The following is a 17,779-nucleotide window of genomic DNA, read 5'->3' on the forward strand; positions in this document are numbered from 1 at the left end:
GCACCGCCCTGTGCTTCGGGCAAAAGCACATCAGCCGGCACAGCCCGCCCGCCGACGTCCCCTCGCCGCCGCCGCCGCCGCCGCCACCGCCTTTCCGCCTGCCTCCGCGCGGCTTGCCGCCTGCCGCGCTGTTGCCGTCGCCGCCGCTGGCAGCGCCGTCGCCGTCGGCGTCGGCGTGGGCGCCCGGCTCCTCGTTGCCCTGCACGATCATCCTGTAGCCGGCGTCGCGGGCGCAGGTCACGTGGAAAGCATGGTAGCACTTGGCACTGCCGGCGCACTGCGGAAGGCGGGGAAAGGGGGACACAAGGGGGCCGGGGGAGGGGGCGGCGTCACGGGCAGGCGTCAACAGGGGTCAAGCGACGCCCGTTTTGGGCGGGGCGGGAACGTGGATATTCACCAGGCAGCTGGGGGTTGGACAGCAGAGGTGAAAACATTTGCGAGAGTTCGCACGGCCGGCCGCCTCGCCGCCGCCGGCGTGGCGGCATGGGGCAGAGGGGGCCGCCCTGCAAAAGTGCTTGCAATTGAGGGTTTCGGCCAGCGCGGCAGCCTGTGGAGTGAAGGGGGTTGGGGCGTCCCACCTGGATGCAGGCGCCGTAGGGCTGCCTGCAGACACCACACGTCAGCGACAGGCGGGCGGCCGGCAGCTTGTCAGTCCCCAGGATCGGCTCCATCCTGGTCAAATGTGGTCAGCCCAGGGGTGTTGGGGTTGGCTTTGTCGACAGATGGGGAGGAGGGGGAGGGCGGGACTGGTGGGGCGAGCCCCGGGGGATTTGGAGGGCGTTGGGTGAGAGACAAGGGTCAGCTGCCGTGATACGCGCCAGCACGTGCGCGTGCAGCGCCGAGGCAAGCAGCAGGCTGACTCAGCTATTCGGGGAGACATCGGCGCGCTCATTGTCAGCAATGTGTGTAGGCAACAGGCTTTGTCAAGAGACTGCCTCCTTTCATACACACACACGCTTCCCCCTGCACAGCACCCTGCGCTTTCTTATAAGGGCACATGATCAGGCAATACACATTCGCGCGCACGAACACACACACACACACACACACACACACACACACAATTTGTCTCTCTCTCTCACTCTCTCACTCTCTGTGTGTTTTGCGTACCTGTGTCTCTTTTTGCCTCTTCCACTCCCCCCTGTAAACGATACGTGCACACACAGATACAACCCCCCTCCGCACACACACACACACACACATACACACACACACTGTCACGCGCACACACACACACACTTGCAAACGCACGCACACACACGCATGAACACACGCAAGCGCACCTGATCTCGTCCGCCACCGCGACCCCCGGCACCCACGTCGCGCACAGCAGGTGGCACCACCGCCCGTCCCGCGTCGGCTTCATGGCGCCCCCAACCCGCGGGCACAGCACGCAGGGCGGCGGCGCGGAGAGGCCGGGCAGGCGGCACACGTCGCAGAGCCAGGGCGCGCCCGCGGGATGCTGCGCCACGCCGTAGCAACCCATGTGCACGAGCAGCCTGGGGCGAATATTCAGGGTCAGGGGAAAGGGTGGTTGGGGTTGGGATGGAGGGGGGATGTGGGTGTTGAAGGTTGGGGTGCGCGCGCGGGTTGAGGCCGGGGCGGCCGGCCGTCGGCGGCTGAGGCAGGGGGCCGGGTTGCTGCGTGGCCGGGAGCGCTGAGCCAGCCTGGCGCGGGTTACGTCGAACCGGTGGATATCAGGATGAGGCGATGGAGGGACGAGGCGCGGCAACCCTGAAACCTGATGGGACGGAACCCAGGGGCACGGGACCGCGGCTGCAGAAACAAGGATGCACGTGTCCTCAACAACAGCGGGGTTTGGGGGTTCATGCCCAGGGTCAATGCCCGGGTATTTGACCCTGGGAGCCTCGACCCGGTAAGGAATTGGTTTCCGCAGGCCCCGCATGTGCCTCTGACGAGCCTGCCTTCAAGCGCCCCCTCACCTGCATCTGTCGCACTCCACCAGCCAGTCCCCGTCATACTCCGCCTCGGTGCCGCACGCGTCGCACACGCCCGCCAGGTGGCGCCGCATCGGCTGCGGCCGCACGCCGGGCGGGAGGCGCTGGTGGGAGGCCTCGTCAGCGCGGCGCCGCAGCTCCTCTTCGGCGGTCTGGGGTGGGGAGAGTGCGGCAGTGGGAATTTCAGGGCGGCTCCCCAGTGTCCACCGCGAGGGGTGACATCCGGTGCTGAGTAGTGCTGCGAGGTGAGGGATGGCTGTGGGAAGACGGGGCCTGGGCCCAGGGTCAAGCACGGCGTGGCGCAGGGTCGGAGGAGCATGTCGTTTGCAGAGTGGGGAACGTGCGTTGCAGTGGCTGGGGCGCCGTGGCCAGATGCAGGCTTCAGGTGGGGCCAACGAGGGCGGCGACAACATGATTGTGATGAGTAGCTCGGTCACAAAAATAAGGCCGCCGCATCAGGCGCCGCCAGCGGCGCTTACCAGCGGCGGCACCTCGGGCCTCCCCCCGCCCTCCCACGCGAGCAGCCGCTCCAGCCGCGCCGCGCCCGGCAGCAGCTGCAGCAGCGCGCGCACGCGCGGGTGCTGAAGACCAAACGCCAGCGGCCCCGAGCGCCCCGCCGCATGCGCGGCGGCGGCGGGCGCGGCGGCGGCGGCGCGGGGCGCGGGGGCGGCGCCCTTAGCGGGCGCGGCGGCCTCGAACAGCGCCGCCCAGGCGGCTGTCGGCGTGGGGCCCTCCACGGGCGGCTTCCCGTCGGGTGTCACCCTGGTGTTGTTATTGCATAGTTGGCTGTGATTCAAATGTTGTGTTGGCGGCGGGCATGGCACAAACAACAAAGCTGCCGGCCAACCGCCCCGTACACCCAGCTGCCCGCACAAGTCACAAGCTTGCACCAGCCTGATGCGGCTCCCCGCCGCCCCGCCTGACGAGGCGGGCACGGCTTCGTGCCACCCTTGGCCCACTCGCTCATCAAGCCGTGCTCGCGCCCCCTTAGCACAACACACACACACACACCCACACACACACAACACACACACACACACACACACACGCGCACACACACACAAACACACACACACAAACAAACACACACACACACGCGCACACAAACACGCACACACACAACACACATATGCTCTTACAGGTGGACGCTCAACATCCAGACACACATAAGCGAACGCGCATGCACTCACACATCATCCGCACCTGAACAGCGGCCGCCCGTCCGCCTCCAGCACCTCCACCGTGTGCCACGCGTCCTCGTCGCCGCCGCCGGCCGGCGTGCGCGCGAGGCGGCGGGCCGCGTAGCCGACCGGCCAGATGTACTTTTCGCTGTGGAAAGCGCGGTTCAGCCACTCCACGCGGCCAAGAGACAGCAGCTGCGGATGGGTGGGTGGGTGTACGGGGAAAGGGGTGGCGGGCGGGGCGTGCGGGGCTTAGGAAGAAACGCCATGGGGGGAGAGACGTCTGCGGTTGCACAGGCAGAGTCGTCAGCAGAGCGTGGCGGTGGGCGCGAAGGCGGCCGCCAGACGGCTTGGCCCCGAGCGCCCCGTCCTCGCCCGCCGGCCAGAGACATGAGGGCGACCCTTCAACCCCTAAGCCCCTGCCACCCCGCCCTACCTTGAGCCCCGGCCCCAGCGACAGCGGCAGCCGCACGCCGCCCGGCCCCAGCGCCTCGGGCGCCCTCCTCACGGCCTTGGTCCTGGCCCCGGCTGCCCCCGCCCCCGCGCCCGCCTGCTGCTGCTCCCGCTGCTGCTGCTGCTCCTGCGGCTCGTCGTCGTCGCTGCCGGCGTCGTCAAACCACCGCTCGTCATTGTGCTCAGGGCACATGTGGGATGGCAGCTCCCCCTCCTGGGGTCGGTTGCGTGGGGTAGAGGTTTGTAAAGTTGCTGCTGTCATGCACCACTCAGCGGCGTGTTCCGAGGTGGGCGGCGCCCCAGGTTTTGGCACGCAGCTGCGGCCTGGGCGGCGGCAACGGGCAGCTGCTGGGGCGCGCCGCTGTCGCAGCCTGCTTGCTGGATGCTGGAGGGGCCAGCAGTATGTCCCACCAATACCCGTTCATGGTCACTTGACCCACTCACAACCTGGGAGACCAACGAACATGCATGCCAAACAAGATTCAAACGTGACTGCGTGGCCGCATGCGTGCGTGCGGCCGTTTGCACACAGACACAGACACGCTCAACCTCACCACCCCATCCAGCCCACCCTGAGGTACGCGATGAGCTCGCTCAGCCCAATGCAGTAGCCGGCGCTATTCTTCGACCGCTTCTGCACCAGCATGCCGCTGAACACCGCCGCCGCCAGCGCCACGCCAAACGGCACGAGGCTGGACAGCGGCACGCGCTCGCGGCCGCACTCCGCCCCTCCGGTCCCAAAGTAATGGACACAGGCCATGGGCACGCGGGGGTCCTTCCTGCGGGTGACGCGGCGTCAGGGTTTGGCGTCACACCCATGGGTTTAGGATTCACGTTTCAGAATCAGGACGGTAGAGGTGCGGCTTGAGGTTTGAGGGGGTGACGCCAGAACAGGCGGGGCCGGGCGGCCGCCGGGCTTTCAAGGGGGCTGAGGGACGGATGCCGTGAGGGCTGAGCAACCCGCTGTGGCAGCAAACGAGAAGGTGCAGGGCGTGCCTCAAGTAGAGGGAGCCGCGGCCTCCGCTCGAGGTCCAGGCCCCACTCGCTCAAAGGCAAAATCATGCAGGTGAGGGCATGATTGCGTGCCGGCGTCACCAGCCCACCTGGGGCGCCTGAAGTCGTCGGCCTCCTCGCAGGTGATCACCAGCGCCGGCCACACGGGGTCGCTCTTGGACGTCACCCACACCACCTCGCCGGGCGCCGCGCTGAACCGCACCTCCTCGCCGCCGGGTGGCGGCGCAGCGGTTGCTTGCGCGCGGTGCTCTCCGGCTTGCTTTTGCTCGCGCTGCTGCTCCTGCTGCTGCTGCTCATGCTGCTTCTGCTGCTCCTGATGCTGATTGAGGGCCGCCTCGGCCCGCGTGCCGTCCTCCTCCATCGCATCAGGCGTCTGCTCCACCTCCTGCTGTCGCTGCTGCTGCTGCTCCTGCTGCTGCTGCTCATCCGCCACCAGTGTCCCCTTCCCGAGCCCGCCCTGCCCCGAGCCCTCCGGCGACGCCGCCGTCTCCCCATTCTCCTGCCGCGGCTGTAGAACGCCGCCGGCGGCCGCGCACCCCGCCTCGCCGCCCGCATCGGACGCCCGCGGCGGATCCTCCGCGCCGCACCCCGCGGTGGGCTCCGCGCTGTCCGTCCCCTCGGGTCGCCCCGCCTGCTGCTGCGCGCCAGACGACGCCCGCCGCGCCGCGCCCTTGCCCCGGTGCTTGCCCGCGCTGCCGCCGCCGCCGCTGCTCGCGCGCCCCCGGCCGTGCTGCGGCTGGGCCCGCCACTCCCCGCGCCCCCGGCCGCCGTCCACAAGCGCCGCGAGCCCGACAAAGGCTGCGGCCTTGGCGCGCAGCAGGGCGGGAATGTCGCGCTCGTCGTCGGCGCAGCCAAACCCGCGCACGGCCTGTGGGGACACGGCACGGCGCGGCGAGTGTGGCGCGGCATGCGCTCTGGTGATCAGAAAGTGTCGACAGTGGCCCAGGCGGGGGCGGAGCGCTTGCACCCTGCCACACCTACATCACAAGCATGTCGCGCAGAGCGCCCCAAGGTCGTTGAGCCTAGACTGACATTAAAAACTTTCTCTTTTTTCCTTTGTCCGGTGCAGAGCCGTCGCTGTGAGGAGTTTCCCAACCCGCCTGGCCCGAACCCCGCTCACCCATTCCTCAGACCCGGGCCGCGCATACGCCACCCCCTCCCCCTCGCCGCCGACCCCGCCGCCTCCCCCGCTGCCTGCCGCCCGCGCGTCCCGCCAGGCCTCGACCGCGGCGCCCCAGCGCCAGTACGCGGCCGCCAGCCGCCGCAGCTGCACAGCGCTCGGCGGCGGCAGCGGCGCGCCGGCGCTGAAGGCAAGGCGCACGCGCTCGGCGCCGGCCCAGAGGGCGGCCTCCGTGCCGTCCTGGTAGCGCACTGTGTGCTGCGCGCTGACCGCGTCCCAGGCTGCGTGTGGACGACGCACGCATTGCAGCGTGTGTAACGACGAGACCACCAATACTTGCCCTTCTAGACAAGACGTCTTGACAAAATAGGCCCGCCTGTCGTTTTCTAGAGGGGCCGTCACGCACCAAAAACAACCAGATCACATCACGTCGTCATAACCTCGTCCAGATCACTATGTCCGAGGTTTAGAGAGATCTCACCTGTGATCTCCCCGAGGAACCAGGCGTCGTCCAGCTCCCAGTACACCCGCACCGCGCGCCCCACCAGCGCCTCGGGCGCCACACGCGCGGACACGTCCATCCTGCGGCGCCGCCGCGCGGGGGGCGGTGGCCGTGGGTGCCGGCAAATGCATACGGGTTGCTTTGACACCCGCAGCACCTGCCCTCACGGGGTCTTCCCAAGGAAAACATCCGGCAACCACCATCGCGGTTGGAACCACACGTGTCCTGGGCACAAGGTCCTCGTCTCACAGATTCACTCCCGCCTGCCAAACGCTCGACCACCGGCGATCAAGATGGGCGCTGCCGCTCGCCTGAAACCCCAAGCAAGTCCGCTTGTGTAGCCGCCCCAACCCCTGCGGCGCCGCCCTCCCTCCCGGGCTCACTCGCGCCACTGCAGCGCAGCGCCGCCGGCGTCCCGCGCCGCCTCGAACGCCTCCCGCGCCTCTGCCAGCCGCGCCCGCATGTCCTCGACCCTGTACGCCAGCTCAGCGCTCGGCGGCGGCGGCTGCCGCGGCAGCGCGCGGCTGGCCCAGACCTGCGCCGCGGTGGGTGCCACGTGTGCGGGTGCGAGGGGGACCCATGGATGAGGAGGCAATCCTGGTGCCGACAATTGAGCAAACACTTGTGTACAAGCAATCATGGCTTTGATGCATTTGCCGCAATTTCCTTGCAAGACCTTTCAGGGACCGCCGCCGCCGATGACTCACCAAGTGCTCCGGCTCGAGGCCCGGGACGTTGGCCGGGTGCGACGCCGCAGGCCCTCGCCTCAGCAGCTGCGCGGCTGCTGCCTCGCCGCTAGGCAGGCCCCTGAGGGCCTCCTCGATTGGCAGCTCGGCGGCGGCCCTGGCCGTCGCCACCGCGGCCGCCAAAATTGCGGCGTGCGTCTGCGGCACCGCCGCCGGCGCGCTCGCCGGCCCCTCTGCCACCGCCGCCCCAGGGACGCCGCCCTGCTGCAGCTGCAGCTGCGCCTCAACCGCCGCCGCGGCAGCCGCCTCCGGTGGCGAGCCAGCCTCCGTGCCGGAGCGCGTCGTTGCATCCGCACCCACGCCCTCCGCCAGCGCCGCCGGCGCCACAGCTCCCTTGACCCTTTTTGCCTCGCCACCCTCGACAGCTGCGCCCCCTTCGCCCCCGCCAGCCGCCTCGCCCGCGCCGGTCGGCTTCGATGCCTCCGCCGCCTTTGAGGCCCGGCCGCGCTTGCGGGCCGGGGCATCCATCGCCGCGGCCGCCTTGGAGGGCGCAGACGGCGCCCCCGCCGCGGCGGGTGCGGGGGAGGGCGACTCCCGGGGCTGCTGTTTGCCCTGTCTGCCGTCCGCAGCCGCGGGCTGCAAACCATCCTGGCCCACGCGGCTGCCGGCGGCGGGCGCTGCCAGAGGGGCCGCGGCCTCGCCCGGCGCCGGCGCCGACGCCTGCTGCTGCCTGTCACCCTCGGTTCCTGTGGGTGGCGCCTGTGCAGGCGCGCGCTGCTGGTCCTCGCGCGCGGGGGGCTTGGGCTGCTCTCCCTGCCCCTGCGGCTGCTCGCGCCCGGGCGCGCCCTCCTCCCTTGGTCCCGCCTGCTGCTGCTTCTTGTGAGACTTCTTGCCCTGGGGCTGCTGGGCCTGGGGCTGCTGCCGCTGCTGCTGCTGCTGCTGCTGCTGCTGCTGCTGCTGCTGCTGCTGCTGCTGCTGCTGCTTCTGAGGTCGCTCCGCCTGCTGCTTCTGCTGCTTCTGCTGCTGCTGCGGCGGTGGCGGCGGCGGCTCTCCCACGTGTGGCTGCCGCCCCTCCTCACGCTCCGCCTTCCGCTGCCGCGCCGGCGACCGCGCCTGCTCCTGCTGCCGGCCCCTGTCCTGCAGCTTCGCAGGCGAGCGCTGCTTCGCCTGCGCTGCGGCCCCGGCGCCTCCAGCTGTTGCTGGTTTCGCCGCTGCGGGCGCAGCCGCTTGTGGCTGCTGCTCCGCCCCCGCCTCTGGCAGCTGTTCCGCAATGTCCATCAGCTCGGCGGCGCGCAAGCGCCACGCATTTGCTGCAGCGCACGGGGTACATGAGTGGATTTAAGGAGCAACAGGCGCGTGAGATGGGCACACGACGGTGCAAGAGAAAGCTCTGTGATGTCATCCATTGCTCAGGGGCGGCTATGACGTACATGTCGGCTATGGGATGCTCCGAGCATTGTGCGTGCGAGGGCGGTGTGATGACTCACCCTCATCAAAGGCCCGCTGGTGCTTGGGGTCCGCCCTCGGCGCCCGCCTTGCGCCGCCCGGCGCCGCCGCCGCCGCGAGCGCCGCCTCGGCCGCGTCCTGGCGCGCGTCGGCGGCGCGCAGCAGCGCCGCGGCCTGTGCCTCCACGTCGGCGCGGGAGGGGGGGTGGTGGGGAGCACCGGCCTCCGAGTGCAGCAGCAGCTTCCCCTTATCCTTGCAGAGTAGGGCCACCTCCTCGTCGCCGTCGTCGTACGCGATCTGGCATCAAGTTTGCAAAGAATCACAGCAAGGTGAAAGCGGCGCGATGCAATCGGACCAAGCGACCCCAGGAAATTGTGGACTGGTTCCTGCTGCGTCAGCAACATCGCCGCAGCCAGCCCAGCGCGTGCAAAGCGATATACGCGGCACTTTGGCGCAGCACCCACCATGTGCTCGCAAGTTTCCGGATTGTAGCGCCGGACAGTCCCTGGCCAGGCGGCTCCATCGTCAAAGACGACCTTGATGCGCCTGCCCACCAGTGCGAGCGGCGCGATCTGCGCCGCGACATCAAGCCTGCGTGGGGCCGTGCGCGATCGTATTGTTGTATTCACGGCGTGTTGAGGTTGGAAAAGCGACGCAAAGGAGATGCATTCGACGGAGGTGATCCATCTTGCTCACAATTGAAAACCAGCCGAGCCTCGGGGCTTGGAGCGCTTCGAGGATGCTTCCACAGCATCATGGTCTGCCCTAACAGCGCCCCCTGGGACGCTAGTACGCTTGGGCATTCGAACTATCAGATCAGGCGCGTGTAGAGGACATTCTCGCCTGGCTGGCCGTTCTGGTCAAATGCGTGTCTATCATGCATCGAAATGCGACATCGGCCCACTGACGCATTCTTGGCGGTTGTTAGCTGGGCCTGAAGCTGCAACAGCAGCAGCTGCCCAAGTGGTCACACAGCGTGTCCTGGGTGGCGCACCCCCGTATGCGTGTCTGGTGCAAAGAGATAGTGTGTCCAAAAAGCGACGCAGCTTCCAATGAATGAAACATCCGCACACTGTACGCACCACCAACCTCATGCTCACAGTACAGTACTGTAGGGAACCCAAGCAGCGCCCTCGGGGGCGGTGCAGCCGCCGCAGCGCAAACGGCTGCCCCAGATTCCCTGCACCGAACGCACATCCCTCGGGATCTCTGGCGCGTTCTGGGCTGCTGCTGAACTAATGGGCGCAGCAGCAGGACTGGCAGGCCTATGGCGCCCCTCACGATGCTGCTGTTATTTGCCTCATCCTGTGAGAAGTACAGGCTGGCATGCAGCGCCAGCTCGCTGTGCGGGCATAAATTAAATTGCCTGTGTGACCTTGGTAAGTGTATGTGGCATATGTAAGCTTCCAGCAGCTTCAAACCAAACAGCCCAGCAGCCAGCTACAGTAGTATCATTTTCTGGCCGGTTGCGAGCACCTTGCGTGTGGCAGGGCAATGCGACGTGCCTCCAGCTGGTTGGGGCATCTTGCACGCCGTGGGATGATTGGCCACCTCTGAGGGCCGCTCTTGGGGGTACGACCCAGCGGGATGGGTCCACCGGGGCGCGATTTTTTGAAATGCATGTAAAATGCAATCCAGGGACACGATGCATGTGCGCACGCAATTCATGCAGCACCATCGCACAAACCTGTGAGGACACGCCATATCTTGGGCTGCCGATACAAATGTGCCGGTGTGCCCTGCAATGTGGCTGCACAGTGTGACGGTTTGTCAGCATGTGCCGCTTGATGGTCGGCGCATGTTGACTACGCCGATGTTGACCGGCCGCTGCCATCGCGGAACAACGCTAGCAGCACCACAGGCCACGGATTTGCTTTGAACCTACCTTATATCAATGATCCTTGTTGGGTTTTCCAGCTCGCCGTAGGCAAATCACGACGATGAGCCGCGAGCCATGCATCACAGCAGTGGTGTGCATTGGCCAGGGGAGCGCCACACAGCAGGTGTGTGTCCCGTGCGTCGTTGCGGCACATACCCAATGAGGCGTACTATAGCACTTGATAAAATCATAAGATACATCTAATCGCCTTGCCCCGCACGACCGTCACAAGCACGTACTGTCACACACACCCTTGATCGCTCCGTTACTGTTGCTGCGAATGTACCACGTACAAGCGGCATGTACGCGTTGAAAAGCACATTTGCACCGCTTTCGGCATCAACCGGAGCTCGGCGACGCAGCCAAACGTACAGAACTGTCGTGTCGCAACACAGCAGCAAGAGCACCATCTGCAGCGCACTGCGTGGCGTGCGCGCGCCGCGCCAGCCAGGGATGACATGGAGCCAAGCAGACGGGCGGCTGCAGTATCGCCCCCTAGCATCAAGGGCATTGCCCGAGGCAAAAGAGGCGGCACCCCTCACAGAGGTGCGGAGGTCGGGTTGGGACACCTAGGGCGGTGTTGGCTTGGCCGCCTCATCGCCAAGGTGTGGAGCCTCTTCAAAGCAAAGTGATGCAGTGCCGCAAGCGCCTGCACTGCGACCTTACTCTGACCAGTGCGCCGCCGGCTGCCACGGTCGCCGGCTGCGGCAGCATTTCGCTCCCCTCCGCCCAAAAGTCAAGTGTAATTGGACAGCATGGGTTGGTGGAGCTCCTGCAACGTCTTGTCAGCCCCTGCATGATGCAGCAGGCTTGTACTTGCAATGAATATTCCCAAGACCCTTGGGATTCTTATATGTCAAGTGCAAGCCTGCTGCATTGTGTAAGGGCAACGTAGTATTGCGCACAGACGAACCCAAGCAGCAGACCTCGCTACGGCAGGCCCCAGAGCGCGGCGGCGCTCCTTTGCGCTCACACGTGCACGCTGCCCCCCGATCGTGCGCAGGGAGCGGGCGGCGACCCCGAGGCGCCGCTGCTGGACCCTCTTGACCACGACACTGTCGACTGGCGCGCCACAGGCCTTTGCTTCCTGTTCCCCGCGGTACGGGTGTCGCAGAGGGCAGATGCCATGCAGAGCAGAGTATGTGGTCATGTCGCCGCAGGCGATCCCGGCCCGCTTGAAACGTGGCTGGCACAGCGTAGCCCCAGCACTAACCTCCTCTGCCGTCCCTCAGCCACCCCGCCATCACCCCCGTACGCGCCGCGACGCGCCCGCAGCTGGGCGGGCTGCTGTTTGGCTACGACATCGGCGCCACCAGCGGCGTGCTCACGTCGCTCACCAACCCCCAGCTCAGCGGCACAGACTGGTGCGCACGGCTTGGCGCTTTTTCAAGCCCGCCATGGCGCAGCCGTCACGACACCTTCAACCGCACCTGTCTTTAGGCGGCATCTCAGGGCGCCTCCTCGCTCGCACGCCCCGCCTTTGTCGCCCGGTCGCCTGAAAGCCGCTGGCATGGCGCACATTGAAGGCCGGCGGCGCTGCGATGCGGCCAGCGCGGGGCCTCTCACAGCATCAGCACACGACTTCTCTCGGCCCCGACCCCTCGACCTCCCGCAGGTCAAACCTGTCTGCCTTCCAGTCCGGCCTGGTGGTGTCGACGTCGCTGCTGGGGGCGCTGGCGGGCAGCCTGGTGGCGCTGGCGGCCGGCAACAGGCTGGGGCGGCGCACAGAGATTCTGCTGGCGGCCCTGCTGTATGGTGAGGTGTGGGGGGAAAGACAGAGAGAGAGAGGGAAACAGAGAAAGAGAGAGAGTGTGTGTGTGGGTTATGGTGTGTGTGTGTGTGTGTGTGTGCATGTGTGCATGTGTGTGTGTGTGTGTGTGTAAGAGTGTGTGCTCAGGTGTGTTATGTGCAGGACGTGTTTGGCAGAAATGAGGCAAGCCTACATGGGATGTAAGCCATCATGCAGGTCAATTGGATGAGGCAGCAATCGAACAGGGGAAGAGACCACAGGAATGACACGCCAGGCGCCAGTCACATACCCCAAACAGCCGAGCCCGCCCCACCGCCCACGCGCCCAGCACCGTCGCACTGCCGTTGCGTACCAATCCCCTGCAGGGGTCTCCTCTGCCAGCCTGGGCGCTGCAGACAGCCTCAACTGGCTGCTGGCCTGCAGGTGGGTGCCAGCTGCAGGGGGCATGCGCTCGGCTGCGTGGCTGATGTGGCGGCAGACAGCCACTGGTTGCCATGCTGGAGGCGTGATTGCCCTGGGAACCATGTTGCGCCCCCGCCAGCGACACCAACAGCGGCGGTCGCAACAGGGGCGGGTTTCGCCACGCATGCGTCAGCAGCCCGGTTGCACCGTTTTCAGCCTCTTCACAGCCCATCCGTGAGGCAGGGCGCCCCGCCTCGCTTGACACCGCCCTCACAACCAATCACCTGCCCTGCGACAACAAACGCACAATCAAATACTCCCCCCACACACACACACATGCACACACAAACACACACACACACACACCACACCAGGCTGGGCTATGGCCTGGGCATCGGGCTGGCCATGCACGCAGCCCCAGCATACATCGCTGAGACTTCCCCTCCCACAGTCAGAGGCCTGCTCATCAGCCTCAAGGAGGCCGCCATAGGTGGGGCCCTGCCCAATCACTCGCCCCCACCCAGCCGACGGGCTGAGCGGGCAGCTGCGGGGCAGCTGCGTGGGGCGCTGTGTGCTGACCCTCGGCTGCGCGTGGGCCCAACGTGCTTTTACACTTTCCAAAAGCTGCGGGTTTTCTGTTATCAGCCAGGATGAGTCATACCTTTCTTTCTTCTCCCAACCGGCCGCCACTATATGCAAATTTCCACCCATCGCCCTGCCCCCTTCCTTCTCCCCCCCCCCCTCCCCAGTCGGCGGCATTCTGCTGGGCTACTTCACGGGCTACGTGTTTGCGGACGACGTCGGCGGCTGGCGCAGCATGTACGCCTGCGCCGCGCCGCTCGCGCTGGCGCTGGGACTGGGCATGGTGCGTGCAGCCTCCCTGGGCCGGGGGTTATGAGGCTCTCCCATGATCAACATGATAGGGCGGATTGGTTACTGGGGTGTGGTCATGGAGGTTGACTGCTGCGCAGATTGATCCTGCTTGCGATCCCCCATTCCGCTGCCTGCCGTCACACAACCTCAACCGCACCCCCAACCCTCGAAACTATCTCACGCGCGCCCCAGGCCTCGCTCCCCGAGTCCCCCCGCTGGCTTCTGCTCTCCGGCGCCGGCCGCGACGCCGCCGCCGCCGCCCTCGCGCGCGCGGAGGGCGCCCGCGCGGCCGACCCCCGCGTAGTCCAGGCCGAGCTCGACGCCATGGTTACAGGCGCCGCGGCCGACGGCGGCGGCGGCGGCGGCAGCCAGGGGGGCGCGAAGCTGCTGGCGCTGTTTGGGGAGGCGCGGTACCGGCGGCCGCTGCTGATTGGTTCGAGCCTGATGCTGTTTCAGCAGATCACGGGGCAGCCCAGCGTGCTGTACTACGCGAACCAGATCTTTGAGAAGGCCGGCTTCTCTTCTGGCCAGGTGAGGCCTGGTTTGCGCTGTTCGTGTGGTGGGGGGTAGGGGAGGGGGATGCAAATCAGGGGGATGGGAATTTCGGGAGGTGGCAAGCCTTGCATGAGAATGAGGCTGCTGCCGGCTGCACGCAGGAGGATTGCGGGGGCTAGAGAGCACTCACAGAATCACATACACACACAAATACGCACACACACGCACAAGCACACGCGCAGACTCCCTCGTAAGACAAGCACGTACTTTAAGATAACCACACTCCTTGCCCATCGGCCATGCCCGCAGGAGGCTGCGGAGGTGAGTGTGGTGCTGGGGGCGTTCAAGCTGCTGATGACCATCGTGGCCGTGGCCACAGTCGACAAGGTGGGCGACGCGTGTGGCCTGGCAGGGTTGAGGGCCGGGGTCGCCACCCTGTGGGCTGACAGGAGAGGAGTGCTGCCATACAGCAAAGGAGGGGGTTGGCGGGCAGGAACCCTGGTGCCCTCAGGCGGCCGCAAGCGCTGCTCTTGCCAAAAACGCTGAAGCTTGCTTGCCGTATGCAACAAGCAAAGACGGCGGGTCTCATCGTCTCAACACCCTCCACCCCCTGCGCCGCGCCACACTGCCACACCCCTCAATGCCCCAGCTGGGCCGCCGCCCGCTGCTGCTGGCCGGCGTGAGCGGGATGGTGGTCGCGCTGCTCGCGCTGGGCCTGGCGCAGGGCTCCGGCGGCGGCGGCGGCGGCGCGGTGGCGGGTGTCAGCGTGGTGGCGCTGCTGCTGTATGTCGGCTGCTACCAAGTGTCCTTTGGGCCCATTTCCTGGCTCATAGTCGGAGAGGTGAGTTCCATGGTCGCGGAAGGCGGAGAGTCGGTTGGTCTAGATGCGATCAGTGACCTGCATAGATAGACCGAGGAGTCAGCGAAGGGTGGAACGCGTACGTGGGGTGTTGCAGTGGTGCGGAGTGCTTTTGCAGGGTGGCCGGTTGAGCGCATACTGTGGGGTTGAGGAGTGAACGCCTGTGTCCGTAGCAGGCCGCTGGCTGGGACAGGACAGGTGGCACGTGCAGGAACTCGCGCCACAGAGTGACGTGTGAAATGCCCCCTCTTGTCCCAGCCGGTGCTTCAACACAAAATTGGAGGCTGCCTGTTGCTGCCTGCAGACCTCGGCTCCTTTGACAGGGCCCTTGCTTCGTGCCCATCACACACACACACACACACACGCAACACAACACAACACAACACACACGCACATCCTGCCCCAGGTGTTCCCCCTGGCGGTGCGCTCCCAGGCCATCGCCCTGGCGGCGGTGATGAACTACGCATCAAACTTTGGGGTGTCCCTCGCACTGCCGACAGTGCAGGAGGCCGTGGGGCTGCCGGCCACGTACCTCGGTTTCGCTGGGGTGGGCGTCGTGGCGCTGCTGTCGATATACCTCACAGGTGGGGGGGGGGGGCCCGCGGGCGGCAGCGTGACGGCGTGGCATCAAGCGCGACGCGATGGGGAGGGAGTCGGTGTTGTGTAGGAAGGCACTGGTGGGAGCAAATGGTGCCGTCATTCCTCGGAGAACGAGAAGCCGCCACCCCAAAACACACATGCACGTATATACACACACAAGCACCCACGCATGTCCACACGTCCGCGCGCGCGCGCAGTGCCTGAGACCAAGGGCAAGACGCTTGAGGAGATCGAGGCCATGTGGTCATCCGGCGGGACCACCGCGGCCGCGGCGATCGCCGCCCCCAAGGCACGCGATGAGGGCGGCAGCCAGTGAGGCTGTTCTTTCATGTGCAAACAGCACACAGGAATGAGCGCTGCTCTGTAGGCTATGTGAATTGACTGTCCTCGAGATGATTTGTCGCGCTCGATAGATGCATGATTGGTGCACATGTACACCTGCATGTACTTGGTTCATGGATTTTCTCCTGATTGTTGCAGATCGCAGCTTTGATGTAGGATGACGGCTGGGTGGAAACACCAAAGTTGGAGTGTTTAAGGTTGTAGGCCCTGTTGATGTTGCAAGATCGAAATGAAAGGGTGCCCTGCCACACCAAGGCAAGGCTGCATTTGGGCAGGCTGCCTGCGGGCCGCCGACCGTGTTACATCCCTTTTTGTGTAAGCTCATGCCTACAATTCGTCGGCGACAAGGCAGCGGATTACGATGCCGCTAAAGGCGACACAACAAAGCACCCTGCTGCAGAGTTGCCAGAATGCAGCCGCCCTGCAAGCTTCACACAGCAAGCCCACCACAGCACTGGCTCTCGTGACTCCGCCCCCATCAGCACAAGGGGGGGTCTGGGAGGCCCCAAGCTCGGCCCAAACACCCACACACAAACACATGCAGCACGTCTGAGCCCTTGCCGTGCAGCCAAGAGTCGTGGTCCCCTGGCTCAACTTTGGGATCGCCGGCAGGGTGATGGATGCGAGATCGCCGGTACGGTGTCAAATGTATTGATAAAGGCTCGCTGTCACGTGGGGCTCAGGCAGGCTGGTGGTGGTGGGGGGGTCGTGAGTCATGTTACGTCATCGTGAGCTCCATGATGGCGCTGACGATGTCGCCGCCACTGGCCTTCAGGGCCTTGACCGCACGGCCCCGGGAGACGTTGGCCTGGCAGGGTTGGGTGGGGGCAGGGGGGGGGGGTGACACCGACATTGAGCAAGCGCGCGTCACCATGCAGAGCGGAATAACAAAATCGGCAGGCCGGCGGCGGCGACACTTTGAAGGGGGCGGTGGGGTGGGGAGGTGCGCGGAGTGAGGTGGCGGGGCTGTGGTGGAGGATGACTCGTCACCTGTGTAATCAAGGGATGCTGCTTTGGTTTGCATGACACATGACTTGACATGCAAACGAGTTCATCGCCACGCCGGCCTATCGCAGCCGCTAAAGGGCTGCCGCCGCCGGGCGTGCTGCATTGGCGTGAAGTGCTACCGCAGCAAGCCCGTGCCGCAGCAGTTCAGAAGCAGAAAATTTGTTGGTTGCCGCAACCCGCCTTCGAGCTTTGTTTATACACGTGTGAGAACGCAGCAGAGCACGGCCACAAGTGTGTCGAAACAAGGCTCAAGCCTCTGGGAGCTGGTGGTGCAGTGCAGCTGTCCAGCAGATGCACTCCCGTACAGGTGGGTGGGCGCCAATCATCACGCTTCACATCCGGGGGATGCATCCCCCCCGATGTGCACCTGGATGCTTGGCGCCCATCGCTTGTCACAAGTCACAGAGCCCCAACCATGTCGGCCCCAACAGCACACTGTACTTCAAGTCCCCAAGAACCGTCCCCTGTCCGCCCGACCATGCCGTGCTCAACAGCAGCGAGGGCGGGTGGCATGCACGCCCGACCCCAGGCAAGTAGCAGGGCGTGCTGCGTCTGTAAATTAGCGGCCATGCATACACGGACGCACGGCCCTGAGCCGTGATATGTTGGAATTTGTGTGGTTTCAACCCAGCCGCAGCCATCACCTGCGTCATGACCAGCTCGATGTCCTTGGGCTCGACGCCGGTCTCGTCCCCGTCCTCGCCAGCACCCTCCTCCTCCTCCTCCTCCTCCACTGGAAGGTCAATTCGCAAGCGATCATTTGCGACCGTTTGATGCATGGAGGGTTGAGGCGAGAGGCACCAACACAGGCAGGGCTTGCTTGCAGACGAGCACCCCGTCGGGTTGCTGGCGGGTGCCTGCAGCTCAGCCCCGGCCAGGGCGGCTGAACCCTGCGCAGCGCGGGCGCCCGCGGGGTCGCTCACCGACCGCGCTGGGCCCGCCGGTGTCTGCGCCATAGTCAGCCCCCGAAGGCATCGCAAACTGCTGCGCCATGTGGGCTTGGGCCTGTAAAAAGACAAGAAAAGGTGCGGGGCGGTCCGCAGTGTGCGAGGGTCGGGCATAGATGACGAGGAGTGGAGCGCGCACAGCTGGGTGGCGGTCGAGCAAGGGGGGCCGGGTGCTTGGGGGCGTTGAGGAGCAAAGCTAGAAGGCTGGGTGATCCGAGCCAAATGGTCGGCTGGGAGGGGGGGGGCTGTGCTCCTCCTGTGCTT

At 65.9% G+C, this 17,779-nt stretch overlaps 3 protein-coding genes across 3 annotated transcripts; 1 reads left to right on the forward strand and 2 right to left on the reverse strand.

The window, feature by feature from the left end:
- Positions 1-29: 29 nt before the first annotated feature.
- MNEG_6179 (trithorax-like protein, histone-lysineN-methyltransferase) lies at positions 30-8,827 on the reverse strand (the record flags this gene model as incomplete). The annotated part of the gene is made up of 15 exons (XM_014045345.1): positions 30-277; positions 579-672; positions 1,284-1,499; positions 1,944-2,110; positions 2,438-2,720; positions 3,162-3,334; positions 3,576-3,806; positions 4,164-4,371; positions 4,696-5,474; positions 5,727-6,007; positions 6,208-6,308; positions 6,612-6,763; positions 6,936-8,224; positions 8,402-8,657; positions 8,825-8,827. Coding segments are annotated over 15 exons (4,481 nt in total), but the record flags the coding sequence as incomplete, so codon positions are not given.
- Positions 8,828-10,692: 1,865 nt separating this feature from the next.
- MNEG_6180 (hypothetical protein) lies at positions 10,693-15,534 on the forward strand (the record flags this gene model as incomplete). Its single annotated transcript, XM_014045346.1, has 12 exons — positions 10,693-10,785; positions 11,243-11,338; positions 11,515-11,603; positions 11,855-11,994; positions 12,355-12,412; positions 12,766-12,881; positions 13,141-13,256; positions 13,457-13,795; positions 14,069-14,146; positions 14,409-14,600; positions 15,025-15,202; positions 15,416-15,534. 12 exons carry the CDS (start codon positions 10,693-10,695, stop codon positions 15,532-15,534), a joined length of 1,614 nt encoding a protein of 537 aa, XP_013900800.1.
- Positions 15,535-16,278: 744 nt separating this feature from the next.
- MNEG_6181 (hypothetical protein) lies at positions 16,279-17,561 on the reverse strand (the record flags this gene model as incomplete). Its single annotated transcript, XM_014045347.1, has 3 exons — positions 16,279-16,368; positions 17,213-17,301; positions 17,492-17,561. 3 exons carry the CDS (start codon positions 17,559-17,561, stop codon positions 16,279-16,281), a joined length of 249 nt encoding a protein of 82 aa, XP_013900801.1.
- Positions 17,562-17,779: the final 218 nt, after the last annotated feature.

This window comes from Monoraphidium neglectum (assembly GCF_000611645.1).
Source record: "Monoraphidium neglectum strain SAG 48.87 unplaced genomic scaffold scaffold00982, whole genome shotgun sequence".
NCBI classification, from domain to species: domain Eukaryota; kingdom Viridiplantae; phylum Chlorophyta; class Chlorophyceae; order Sphaeropleales; family Selenastraceae; genus Monoraphidium; species Monoraphidium neglectum.